Consider the following 12717-nt stretch of genomic DNA (forward strand, 5'->3'; position numbering starts at 1 on the left):
AGTTAACTTAAATATTTAATAAAAACTATAATCTGTGATAATATACCACGGCAGAAAATGTAGAGTTATACTAATAAATTTGGAATAACAGAGTTCAATGTTCATTTCCAATATAAATTATTGTATTTGGGTAATAATAAACACATATATACTAAAAAGGAGTACATCTATGTAGTTAGCCTAAGTATATATTATAGTTTGTTAGTAAAAAGTAGTGAAACTATTATTTATTTATCTTAAAATATTGGTTAAAAATTCAACAGAAACTAACTACAACTTTGAATTAAAAATACTGTTTGAGAGGAATGTACTTAGAATTAAATACATACATAAAAAAAATAAAAAAAATACACGTATAAAACAATGAGTTAATGTTGCACTATCAAGAATATTAGAAGTTTCTACAAGGGGCAACAAGATGGCGCTGCTTTACATACAACACGAACGATAAAAATATCTGCCGATTGCCACGAACGATGGCGCGTCACTTCTTAGAATGTGAGCCATAGTCCACTAACATCTAGTCACTCTTTTAATTTCCTATTTGTGTCGAAACAAACTATCATGTACGAAAATAAGTTCTAATAATCACTTTGCAAGTATTTGCATGTTGTTTGAGATGGACAGATAATTACATCTAAAAGCAACATAAAAATAATGTTAAAATAGAAGCCTTTTTAATTTTGTAAAATTTAATGTTTATAGGATTTTATTCTCATAAGCAAATTTTTACATGAGAACTTATTAGCATACGACAGTTTCAATTTTATAAATGTAGTGTTCTGGACTCAGAATGGTATATACCAAAAGGCCCTTTTAAACTGGAAAACGTAAATAGCAATATTGCCGTATATTTATACGTCAATATTGCGATGTTTTCATATTGTTTTTTAAATAAATTGTTATTTATTTTTAAACAAAATTTAAAAGACCTCCGTAAATAGAGATTAACATTAAAATTAAACTAGTAATGCTATAATTTAAGCCCTTTAGTAAAGTTTTTAAAAGCTTACCATAGTGGATCTAGCTAAAGATTAAAAAGTCTTATAACTCCTATAATCCTCCATATAATCCATCCCCGATTGGTCTGAATGACCTTTTACATACTTTACCCAAATAACTTTAAGGTTATTTAATATACGACTTTGATAATAAAAGTACATAATTCACTTCACACGCCTTAAACGTATGTTGAAGGATTACTACTGTTAGTTCAGTATACTATAATGACGATATCTGTGAACACGTTATGATTATCAAGAGTCAACTCACTAACCTTGAGGCAAAAAGGAGAAACAATCCCACTGCAAGGTTTTTTCTTGTATTTCTATGGTTATAATATCATAGTAATTCAATGTTTTTTTCTGTTATAATATAAAAATCATAAGCACTGTACTTATTTGAATCGAATGTTTTGAAATACTAATGTTGGTTTACAAATTGGATAAGCTTATTCGATTTAAATGAACTTTGTTAATTGTGCATTTATTACATTTTTAGTTAGTTTAACATAAACGTTTCAGGACTAAAGCAATATTTATTAATTTTGATACAAAAATTCAGTGGAATCTGCATAACAATTTTACACATGCACGATAATATTTTTAAACCCCTATTTTTATTAATAATTCTTCTGTGCATCATAAAACAATACAATACAATCGTAAATTTACAAAAATTATACCTAATTATTTTTTGCGCACATCCCGAACGTATTGTGCATTTCTGTTTTTGTTCTGCGCCCCTATCGTTATAAAAAAGGGACCATCCCTTGCCTCGGGTTCTTCCCTCAGTCTATAAAGCTGGAAATACTTGCTCAAAGATTGAACCGATAAATAAAAAAATGGTTATAATAATGCCATGGCTTCGTCAGTCGGCATCAATAAATAGACGTAGAATTGTGTTTATCCGTCTAAAGGGAACTAAGGGTGTTAAAACCTTTAAACATTCCTCAATTAATTATAAAACCGTTGACATTGCGATTCAGTACGTACTGGTCAAACGGTACTTTATAATCTATACATAGCTGTGTATATATGCTAGTTAGTCTATGCTCAGAAGCGATCTTTGGACACCTATTTATATTTAACAAATATAATTAAGAAATATTCTGTTAAATAAATGAATAACTTAATAAATACCACCCACGGATGTTGTCAACCCACTGTGAATATACAGAATAAATAAATTATTGTTAATTCCAACGCTGCATGAATCGTATGGTATAGTTTTAAATTAGAATATGATGTTTGTTGCCATGACGACGCTGAACGAATTTGCAACAAATTTGAAACGGTCATAGAATGCATAGCCCATAGCTATTTTAGGTTTATTGAAAAAAAAACGTGTTACAATTTTCCGTAATTCTTTTATTATTAAATATATAAAGTTCTTTGTACTCTGTTTTGAATTTTTTCGTTTGTAGATTTATTCATTTCATAAACCATGTTATAAATCGTAGCTAGTAGAAAATCATCGTAATGTTTAGATGTACCATCATATGGTATAATGGTTACTTGTTTTTTAGAGATATCAATTAATTGATAATCTATATGTACATTGTACATAGTCAATATTTTACAAGTATGCTTATTGGTAAGTGACATGCTTTTCGATTCCTGGATTGCAATCCTGGATAAATAGATATAAAATCGCGACAATATTTCCAATGTTGGGATAACATAGTTTGTAGTACACCTGTGTACGTATATAACAGTCATCAATTTATCATATGAGTGTCATTGTTTATAAATATTTAATCCACTTATAATTATTGTATATTCGTATTGTTTCAATATGAACAAAGCTATTGGGACAAAACCGCAATTCCAAATAGAAATATCGAAGTTAATACGTCCGGCTTTGTGGCTTTGGTTTCAATAAAACTAAAATCTCAAATTAAAAAGAGGGAGTATATAGCACGTGGCGATCTATCAAAACAACAAAGCCGATTGGTGTTACGTTCCACCCCGGTGATATGTACGCCGTATTACCTAAATGCCTTATGTACACCGCTAGTAACTACTTCATGACTACTCCGAGCTCAGTGTGTACTGCAATGCAACGGAAAATATGCGTGTTTACCAAAGTCGTTTCGGTAGAACGGTATCGTTGCGTCACGTTTAAGGAAATTGATAGTGCGACGAGGTCGACGTGACTAACATAATTGCAATTTTACGAGCATTTTTATATATCAAATAACATTAGTGTTTTGTAAAATAGTGATATTTTGTGATTATAATGTTAGGTACATCCCAGATTTATCCGATTCCCTATGGAGGCCACACGATTGCGCGGTGCCACGACTCGAAGCGTGTCCGATATAACCTTGTTATGTTGAGTAAGTATGTTTTTTGTTTCAATTGCTAAAACATTCAATAGTATTATTGATGTTAAGCATATTTTATTTACTCTAATAGAGGGTCATAAACGTAAGATTGACCTTATTCTAAATAAGTATGTAGAAATAGGGCAGGATTTAGTGAAATAATTTTAAGTAATATTATCGAACGTCATAGCGAGACTCAACAAGATGGCGGCGAGTGGGGAGAGGGCGCCCAGTATGCCAGGTGCTGCCGCCGCGTCGAGTTCGGCGCTATAGCTAACTAAATAGGTACGCAGAGTGTTGTACATTTTAGAACGTTCACAATGGCTACCGCGAAAGACACGTCTGCTTTCTTTCTTGAAGCAGATGCTAAAGAATTTGATAGTGTTTTAAAGTTATATCCACAAGCGATTAAACTAAAGGCCGATCAGAAAACAAAGAGGCCCGAGGAGCTGATAAAATTGGACAACTGGTAAGTACGACGTCTTTCTAAGGAGAAAATGCGGCCGTGGCGTGTCAATGAACTTGTATTGTGTGTGTATCCGTGCAAACTGATTTGATAGCTACCTCCCTCGCGGACTGCATCTCTAGTCCGCGGACGGCTCATTAAAATCACTGCGTCACGTGGGATCGATGTCAAATTGACACTATCGTTTTTCCTGAAGCCAGTGTGTGGGAAAATATCGCGGCGCTTAGGCGTTATAAAATGGTGGCTGTCCTTTATGTATCGTCGCTCGTTAATTGCATTTATTCTGTTCATACTGTAGCGTTCAACCGATAACTTGCTTGATTCTTGATTAAATAACATACTGTAACTCTAGTATTTGTATAACCATATTTTATACACAGGGATCGAGTTTTAAAGTAGATGCTTTGTTGAAGAGCGTACATCCGTTCAAAATGGTGACTTGCCATTTAGCTTGAATTTTGTTCAATATATTTTGTTTATAACTTGATTGTAATAGTCTCTATTGATCTAAGAACATTATAAAACACACATTTTAAACAATTGTCTATTTTAGATACGGTAATTCATTAGTAATAATATAGAAATAGATTATGCTTACAATGACACATAATAAATAAATTAATTTAATGAAAATGAAGAATTAGGTTATATTATTTGTTTAAGTTATAATTTTTTATATTTTTGTAATATTGTGATTTTATAATTTAATTTACAATAATGTTGTACAAAGAAACAATAATTATTGTGTAGAAATAATATTTATTTTTTCTTAGTTTAAAATTTGGTATTTAATTGCCAATAACGAAACAGAAACTTATTTTTTTTAGTAGCAAATTTTATATAAATTGATAAACAATTTTTTTCCGTAACAAAAAATAACGTTATTAAAATACATTTAATAATTCTTAATTTAAATGTATTTTGTCAAATAATTATTTTATATTGGCCGGGATAAAGTAAATTCCCAAAAAATATAGAGTCAAATGAAAATGTATTAATTACAAAAAAATAAATCCGTTGAATATTGACATCATCGCATAATGCATACTTTAATATTCACGTCATTATTACACAGAATAATTGTTTTAGATAAACTCCTATCGTAGAGACTTGCCATTAGTAATAATTACAATTAATAGGAGTTTCGTATTGCCAAACTTTATTATGTAATAATTTAAGAAAATATATTTTGATATCAGCTCATTTTAAATACTATTTACATGTATTGATTTGAATTATAATTTCGTAAGATACGCTGACATAACTTGAATGGAAGTTCTGATATTATTTTGTTTTCAGGTACCAAAATGAATTGCCCAAGAAGATCAAATCCAGGGGCAAAGATGCGCACATGGTACACGAGGAATTGGTACAGCTGATGAAATGGAAACAGGCCGTGAGTATCGTATGCTGTTATTGAAATGTATGCATGTATAGTTATTTGAGTGGGTTAGATCTAGGCCCTAAGTCAATATTTTATTTTTGTTACCAAGAATCAAACCAAGCACATCCAGGTTCAATGTTAATCTTTAGTGCACACGCACCGTGACGCATCACTCACTGTATTCAATTCATTAAGGCAGGTCGGGGCTTCAGTAAGTCCTATGTAATTTCTTCATTGATAATTTTTCTTTATGCAAACCAATCATCAGCGTTCTCGGTACGACTGTGTTCTCTGGGTCCAAGGTATGCGTTCAGCCTACAATAGGTAAAATCAAATCAAATTAAATTCCTTGATATATAAACTATATACATACACTTATGAAAGTCGGTTGAAAAAAAAGTTTTATAAGATCTGGCAAGAGGCCACTTTTTATCGCCAAGTTTTAGATTTTAAATGAAACTGTAAGAACTGCAAACAAGCAAGCATTTGACATTTTGAACCGATTTTACAAAATCGGTTAAAAACCAACAGACAAATGTCTAGTCTAGTTTCTTAATTAAAATAAAATAATATTTTTATACTACATACAGTTTATAACACATTAAAATTGTGTCTATTTCAGCATAATTGAGCCGTTCCGGCTTGAATGAATGTATATTAAAACATTGCATAACAAAAACGTGTTATCTAATAATTTGAATGTAATATTTTGTCATAAACATTATGCAAAACGTTTTCCGATAAAAATCCTCATAAACATTCATTGTTCTTTAATGTTTAGACAAATTTGGATTTTATTTTTATGAGAAGTAGACTCACTTTTAACTAACGTTTAAAATAAATTAGATGCAATTTAAAAAAAATCTATAAAGTACCTATTTAAAAAACGTTATTTACGAGATATTAGTGGTAGTAGTTGTCAAAATTGGAATGCTGCATTTGTTGATGACTAAACTTATTATTATTGAGCTCGGCTATATTTGTCAGTCTGTTTTTAATGAATATATGTTTGATGGCTTAAACAAATACTTTTCCTATGCATCACATCTATATCTTATATATAAATGTTTCGTGCGTGTGTTTGTAATTTAAGTCAAACAAACAGCTGGACTCATTTTGATGAAATTTTTTGTCTTAATCTCGAGAATGATTTAGATTTACAGTTCGATGACAGATATAACATTTAAGTTTTTTTTTGTTTTTATGTCGTGTGTCGGTTCCGCTAAATCTATTTTTAAAAGGTTCATCAAAGATGTTTATATAAAGATAGTCACAGCCGTATTTTTTTTATATATTTACGACTCGTAGAAAGTACGATATAGAAACTTAACGTAAGCCATAGTGGGCAGGCTATTGAAACCACATAAATCACGTCTTTAATCTTTGCGTATAATAGAGCGATTAGAATTTTAATGATAGTGTAATTTTACAGGGGCTATTCTTAATTATAGGAAACGTACATACGTTTTTAAATTTACCAATAATTATCAAGATTATAAAAAGAAATAGAGAATCTTTAGTTTATAAATACCTCGTTTTGTTTCAAATATGGTAAAAATAAGAACACAGGACGACATGGTTAACAATAAGTATTCTACCATATTACATCGCGTAATATTAACATGAATGTCAATCATACTTTAAATCATGAACCTTGGGGACATTTTAATAAATTATATAAATAATATTTCAGAGTTAGTATATAGAAGTATGTAGAGCAGTAATCTGGATTAGTATTCTAGAATTTATTTTGAATGTGTCAAATAAAGAGAGTTGGATCAATGCGATAAAGCACTATTAGCAGAAGACTTTCTGAATCTTATCCTACCAGTCGTGGCTCTTCGTGACTCGAGCGTGAGGAAAGTCTTGCCCGTACATTATGTCTAGACTTCCATGGATTTTACAAGCGGCCATAATTATATTAAATATTGAGTTAACGAAGCATTTTACGCGAGCGTACTTGCTGGAAACTTATATCTAAAGCATTCTTTGTTATATATACTTAGACGTTATTAAGTGTTATACATCTCTTTACAGCGGGGAAGGTTCTACCCACAACTATCATACCTCATAAAAGTGAACACGCCACGAGCCGTGATGGCGGAGACAAAGAAAGCCTTCAAGAAGCTGCCGAACATAGAATCAGCGATGACGGCTTTAAGTAATCTTAAAGGGGTCGGTACTGCCACAGCCTCCGCTCTCCTGGCTGCTGCCAGCCCCGAGATAGCGCCATTCATGGCGGACGAATGCGTACAAGCCATTCCTGAAATGGAAGGAAGTGATTACACTGCCAAGGAATACCTCAATTTTGTTAAACATATTAGAAACGTCTGTGATAGGTTAAATAAGGTCAGTATATAGTATTGTCTTTTGTTAACTTAGCTTTTACACGTTAAGAAAACACTTTTTAAACGGATTGAAGCTATGTATTATTATTAAAAACTTATAATTATTTACATAATTTTACCACGCACGCTGTAAAGCACGCGAAACGTCGGAAAAAAAATAAAATTATGTAAATAATTATAAGTTTTTAATAATAATACATAGCTTCAATCTGTCAAAACCATTACGCTTTTGTTGTACGGGATATAATTCTTTATTCGGGTTAAGTCTCTACTGAGAATCTTACCCTTAGATTTCAAGACAATTGTTCCAGCTAATAAAAAGATAATTTCAAACTGAAATGTGTCCGCCTAATGCTTAATGAGATGAGTTATTAGGTTGAAAAAAGCAAAGGTTTTAAATTCCTCTAAAATATTACGTTCAATTTGTTAATTTTCATAAAACTGTTTCAAATAGATATAAACATATATTATGTAATACACTCTTAAAAATATATTTTATACAGGATCAAAACGGTTGTGGCAAGAAATGGTCGCCGCACATGGTAGAACTCACGTTATGGATACACCACATAGTATCAGACTTACAACCGGAACTACTCGGCAAGCCTCCAAAGGTCGCACCCACGAATGGGGGATCACCTTTGCCCAGCGACGAGAGCAATCTAGAACCGCCGACAAATGGTAATGGTGAGTATTCATTCCCAAATATATACAAATAATACATACAAAAATGGGAGATTCACTAGCGGCACAGAATATGTTTTATTAAGGTTTAAGTTTATATTTTGTTTCAGTTATTTTTGTATTTGGTGATTGGTTGTTTATTTTTCCCTTACAAGCTTGCTTATGTTCTAATATAATTGCTGTGTATGTGTGTAAAATTTGTGATGACATATTTTATTGTATAATTTTATGCATACGCGTTGTTTTAAAACTTATAAATGAAAAAGTCGTCAGTGAAGTTAATAGAAAAGAAGTAGGAAAAATCAGTTTATACAATTTATTAATCGCGGCAAGCTTTATACTTGCAGCGCGATTAGTAAATTAATCTATTCCACGGTAATAAGGGTATATTTACAATAACATTTCCAACCCGACCCGTTTCCAACTAAATCGATTTATTGTAAAACATTATTATTATGCTACCAGTAATGCCAATTGCTTTTCATACATGAACACGTTTGAATTGTTATTTCTATTATCTCCCCAGGTAAATTATCATCAGAGTGCGCAGAAGACACGACATCTTGCACAGAAGACTCGATGGACGCAAAAGGCGCGTCACCATCGAATCCAGCCACGCCAGCTTCCCCCTCCGACAACTCTGACTCAGCGTTAAGCACGCCCCGAGCTAAACGGTATGTAACCTGATTTGGGTTTAATGGGTTTTGAGTAAATCATTTAATTGTTAGAAGAAACCTTTTAAATATCTATGTGGTGGGATTGGTTATATAATTAACTAATACCAAACATTTTATTGTATACAAAATATGCCACTGTAGTCATAATATGATTTATATACAAATTTAATTGTATTTTCTTTCTCTGATGGTCGCGTAAATATTAATCAATACATTATATGTGTGATTATTTGAATGCTTAACAAAAATTGTTACTACGACTTTCGGTTCGACTTCGTCGGATATATCGGGATTCTACTGTAATTTAAAAAAAAAATTTAAATTTATAACATAAGTGGCTGAGTGCGTTGTGATACTCGAGAGATTGCCATATCAAGTTATATTTGATATATGTATTAGAATCTAAACGTTGACATATTAACAAATAATTTTCCTCTATACGGTCAGTTGATATACAACATAGCATAGCAAGAAATCAGCAATAAGTCCCACAGTATTTCAGATGATACCTAGAAGTTACTTGTAAATTTCTATTAATATACTACTTTTCGTAGCTATTATCAAAACAAGGCCATACTTAAAATGTTCACCATTGTTTCGCTAGGTGAAAGTTGAAGAGTGTAGCCAATGAATATTTAGTAGCATTTGTACACAGGTGTGTAACTAATTTAGAACGATAAGAAAAACCGGTGGCGTAACAACCTATTAGGTCCTGTCTCCAGGTGTCTATTTCGTGATCATTTTTTTTCTAATAGCCAAGTAGGTTCCTGTGAAGCCTTCTGTGTTGACACACGTCGTCGACTTTTCGAGTGAAAGGCACGCCCGGTTTCCTCGCGATATTTTGATTCACCGTACGAGCGAGTGTCATAAAATACGAATGCATTTAAAGTCCGGAGCCGTACACTGAAGTATATTGATATCCTTTAGGACTTTACGCTCCAAACCATCAAATATATCTATCATTACACAAAAAACTTTCATAACTCCTGGGGTTCCTTGTAATTGTGCACTAAAATAATCTACAACATACTTTTTTCATAGTAAAATTTATTCTCTGGATTTTTTTTATAAAAAGAACCTGTGACGAATGCATTTTCTGTGAAATAATTTACTAATTACGCTGGGTAATTTTTTCTATAATTTATAGTCAATTTAAACTAAGCTTAAAGTTACCGGGCACAAAGTTTTTTTAGAAACGACCATAAATTGTTCCAATCTGGACAAAAAGAGAAATATCTGGGAAACACGTGGTCTTAAATTTTTTTACTTGAGACAATGTCTTTTGTGTTTGCCGTGAAAAGGTTTTCTTGGAATACACGAAGTTGAGGAACAATTAAGCAATAACTCAACCCTACTTAACTTTTTATGGGTATTACCAATAAGTCGGTGTAGATTGAAATATTGGACTTTCTTTTATACTAGTAATCGGTATTATGGCTAAAATTATTAATTTACTAAGTACAGTAAAACCGCTTAAGACGATTTCTCAGGGACTCTACCAAAAACGCGTCTTAAGCGAGACAGCGTATTATGCGGGATATGGAATTATGTATTATGTTCTAATTTTGGTATATATAGGTATTAAATTATACAATTATCATTTATAAATAAAATTAAATACGTGTAATTATATTTACATTATTTAAAATAATCACTTATTTTGATTTGACAGAAAGATTTTAATACGCACACTGAAAAGCACCCGAAACGTCGGAAAAAATTTTAAATTTAAAAATATTTAAATAATTATAAGTTTTTAAGATTTTAATACATTAGCAATTCAAATAATTTCAACAAAATTCAACTTTTGCAGTGCGTCTTCGCTTTGATCCAAAAAAGCTACATAGTGTCGTAAAGCATTAACAGCTGATAATGCCTGGGCGTTTGACAAAACCGGAGTTGACTCATCTTCGTCTTCATCATTATCACTTAGGGCTTCGTTTTGTGATTGAATTTCGTACTGTGCTACATTGTCATCAATGGAAGAATATCCAGGAAAACCCTGCAGTATCTCGGGTTCTTCACGAGCGGGCAGGGGGCCTTTCTGGGGGATCGCGTTAGAGCGCTCGGTTAGACCTCTCGGTTCGGGCTTGGGCGTATTAAACGGGATGATGAATCGTATTAAGCGTTAAGAAGTGTATGAAAATATGTCTCAAGTTGCAGAGACTGGCGTATTATGCTAGAAATTATTAAGCGTGATCGTCTTAAACGGGTTCTACTGTATTTTAAAACATACTTTTTTGTTACATTATAATATATTTTTGATTTGCTGAAACTTGAAGTATATTTATTTTTTTATTTATGTCAACAGTTGTATTATTAATAATATCACTTGATCCAAAATATAACAATGATGTTTTCCTGTTCATGAATGTCCTTATTGTATAATTAAACATTAAGTTGTTTAATCTCAAACTTGACTCCATGAGGTATCTAAACAACTACGTCGTATTATTTTACAGGCAAATAGAAGAAGCCAGTTCAGAAGAGAACTCGCTTGGTGACGCGTGTGACGTCGCCCCGCCCGTCAAGAAGCTCCGAGAAGCCACGCACTGACAGCGCCCCCACCGAACCCGCGCGCCTATATAAATAGCTTAGACTTAATATTGTACCTAGGTAATTTATTTTGAAATTCCGTTTAATTTTAACTTAGATTAAGTTTAAGATTACCGATGAATTTTTGTAAGTTTTATAGGGTACCAATCGGATTAATCGTTTAACGGATGCATTATGGACGGGCGCTCTTCAGCCCTAGTGTGAGGTGACAATATCACTGTTTATAATTGGAAACTGAATTTTTACATCTTTTGTAGTAACGATGTGTTTGAAGCTCATCAACATCGTGGTAAAGCGGTGGTACCTTGTCATCTCATACTATGGGTACAATATTGTGAGTGTACGAGCGACTCGTGGGGCCTAGTTTAAGGTTTCGTTTATAATTTTACTTTCGCATCGCTGACATTCCAATAAGTGTAACGATAGGCGGCGAGGGTCAGTGGGGGGAGGGGTTAGCCGCAACAGGACCAGATGCCTTGACGACACTCACTACATTGCCTTATAATACAGTCTGCCCGCAGAGTTTATATGCAACAAGATAATACAAAGGACGTGTTACCCGGGCACCGGGCACACGGGCCCACGATGTAGTTTTATTGAACAAATATAAGATATTAATTTTATAATGTCGCATTTTTATTTCACTCCTAAACTATTCATTAAGAAAATCAAAGAACAATCTCTAATTGTTTTCACTAAGTTGAAAGCTTTCCATGCAGTCATGTTAGTCATAAAATATTAAACAATAACGTAAAAGCGAATACTTTTCACATAAAGATTTTACTTTAGCATTTATAAATGTTCCATAAAGTTTTTTTTATATAATCTCATTCAGTCGTATTCTTATTATGAAATGAAGTACAGACTTTTATTGGCATATTTTATTTACATACTTCTTTAGGAAAATATAAAAATCAAATAAAAGCATTATTCTCCTAACAAAACAATGCTGTAAAACTATTTTTTTAATTATTAAAGTATAATGTGTCCCGACCAAGGAGGTTTCAATTCAATTTAAGTAAGTACACATTATCTGTGGTGAGTGCGCCACGCGCTGTATCCGAGCCAATAGACCGATAACATACTTTTTCCATTTTGGCGCTATTTTGTACATACGAATTTAAGTAATATTTTGTTGGATAAAACTTTAGTAGCAAAAATGTCAAGCAACACCGACGATACTTATGAAATTTTAACTCCTCCTGACATTCTAGAAACAGCTACGAAAAAGACAGACAGTTTTGCCAGAAAAAACAAGAAAGGCGCACGACAAA

At 32.4% G+C, this 12717-nt stretch overlaps 1 protein-coding gene across 1 annotated transcript; it reads left to right on the plus strand.

The window, feature by feature from the left end:
* Positions 1 to 3038: 3038 nt before the first annotated feature.
* LOC123717248 lies at positions 3039 to 12069 on the plus strand. The gene is made up of 7 exons (XM_045673144.1): positions 3039 to 3340; positions 3519 to 3797; positions 5094 to 5190; positions 7216 to 7527; positions 8030 to 8213; positions 8737 to 8884; positions 11350 to 12069. Exons 2-7 carry the CDS (start codon positions 3649 to 3651, stop codon positions 11441 to 11443), a joined length of 984 nt encoding a protein of 327 aa, XP_045529100.1. The 5' UTR covers positions 3039 to 3340; positions 3519 to 3648; the 3' UTR covers positions 11444 to 12069.
* The last annotated feature ends 648 nt before the right edge of the window (positions 12070 to 12717 follow it).

The sequence above is a fragment of the Pieris brassicae genome, chromosome 12 (genome assembly GCF_905147105.1).
Source record: "Pieris brassicae chromosome 12, ilPieBrab1.1, whole genome shotgun sequence".
In the NCBI taxonomy this organism is placed as follows: Eukaryota; Metazoa; Arthropoda; class Insecta; order Lepidoptera; family Pieridae; genus Pieris; species Pieris brassicae.

What these genes read in the sequence shown, in the direction of transcription:
- LOC123717248 (XM_045673144.1), top strand. Translation starts at nt 3,649, where the DNA reads ATGGCTACCGCGAAAGACACGTCTGCTTTCTTTCTTGAAGCAGATGCT. An exon ending in TGATGAAATGGAAACAGGCC is followed by an intron (nt 5,191 to 7,215) that starts GTGAGTATCGTA and finishes ATCTCTTTACAG; the next exon opens with CGGGGAAGGTTCTACCCACA. An exon ending in ACCGCCGACAAATGGTAATG is followed by an intron (nt 8,214 to 8,736) that starts GTGAGTATTCAT and finishes TTATCTCCCCAG; the next exon opens with GTAAATTATCATCAGAGTGC.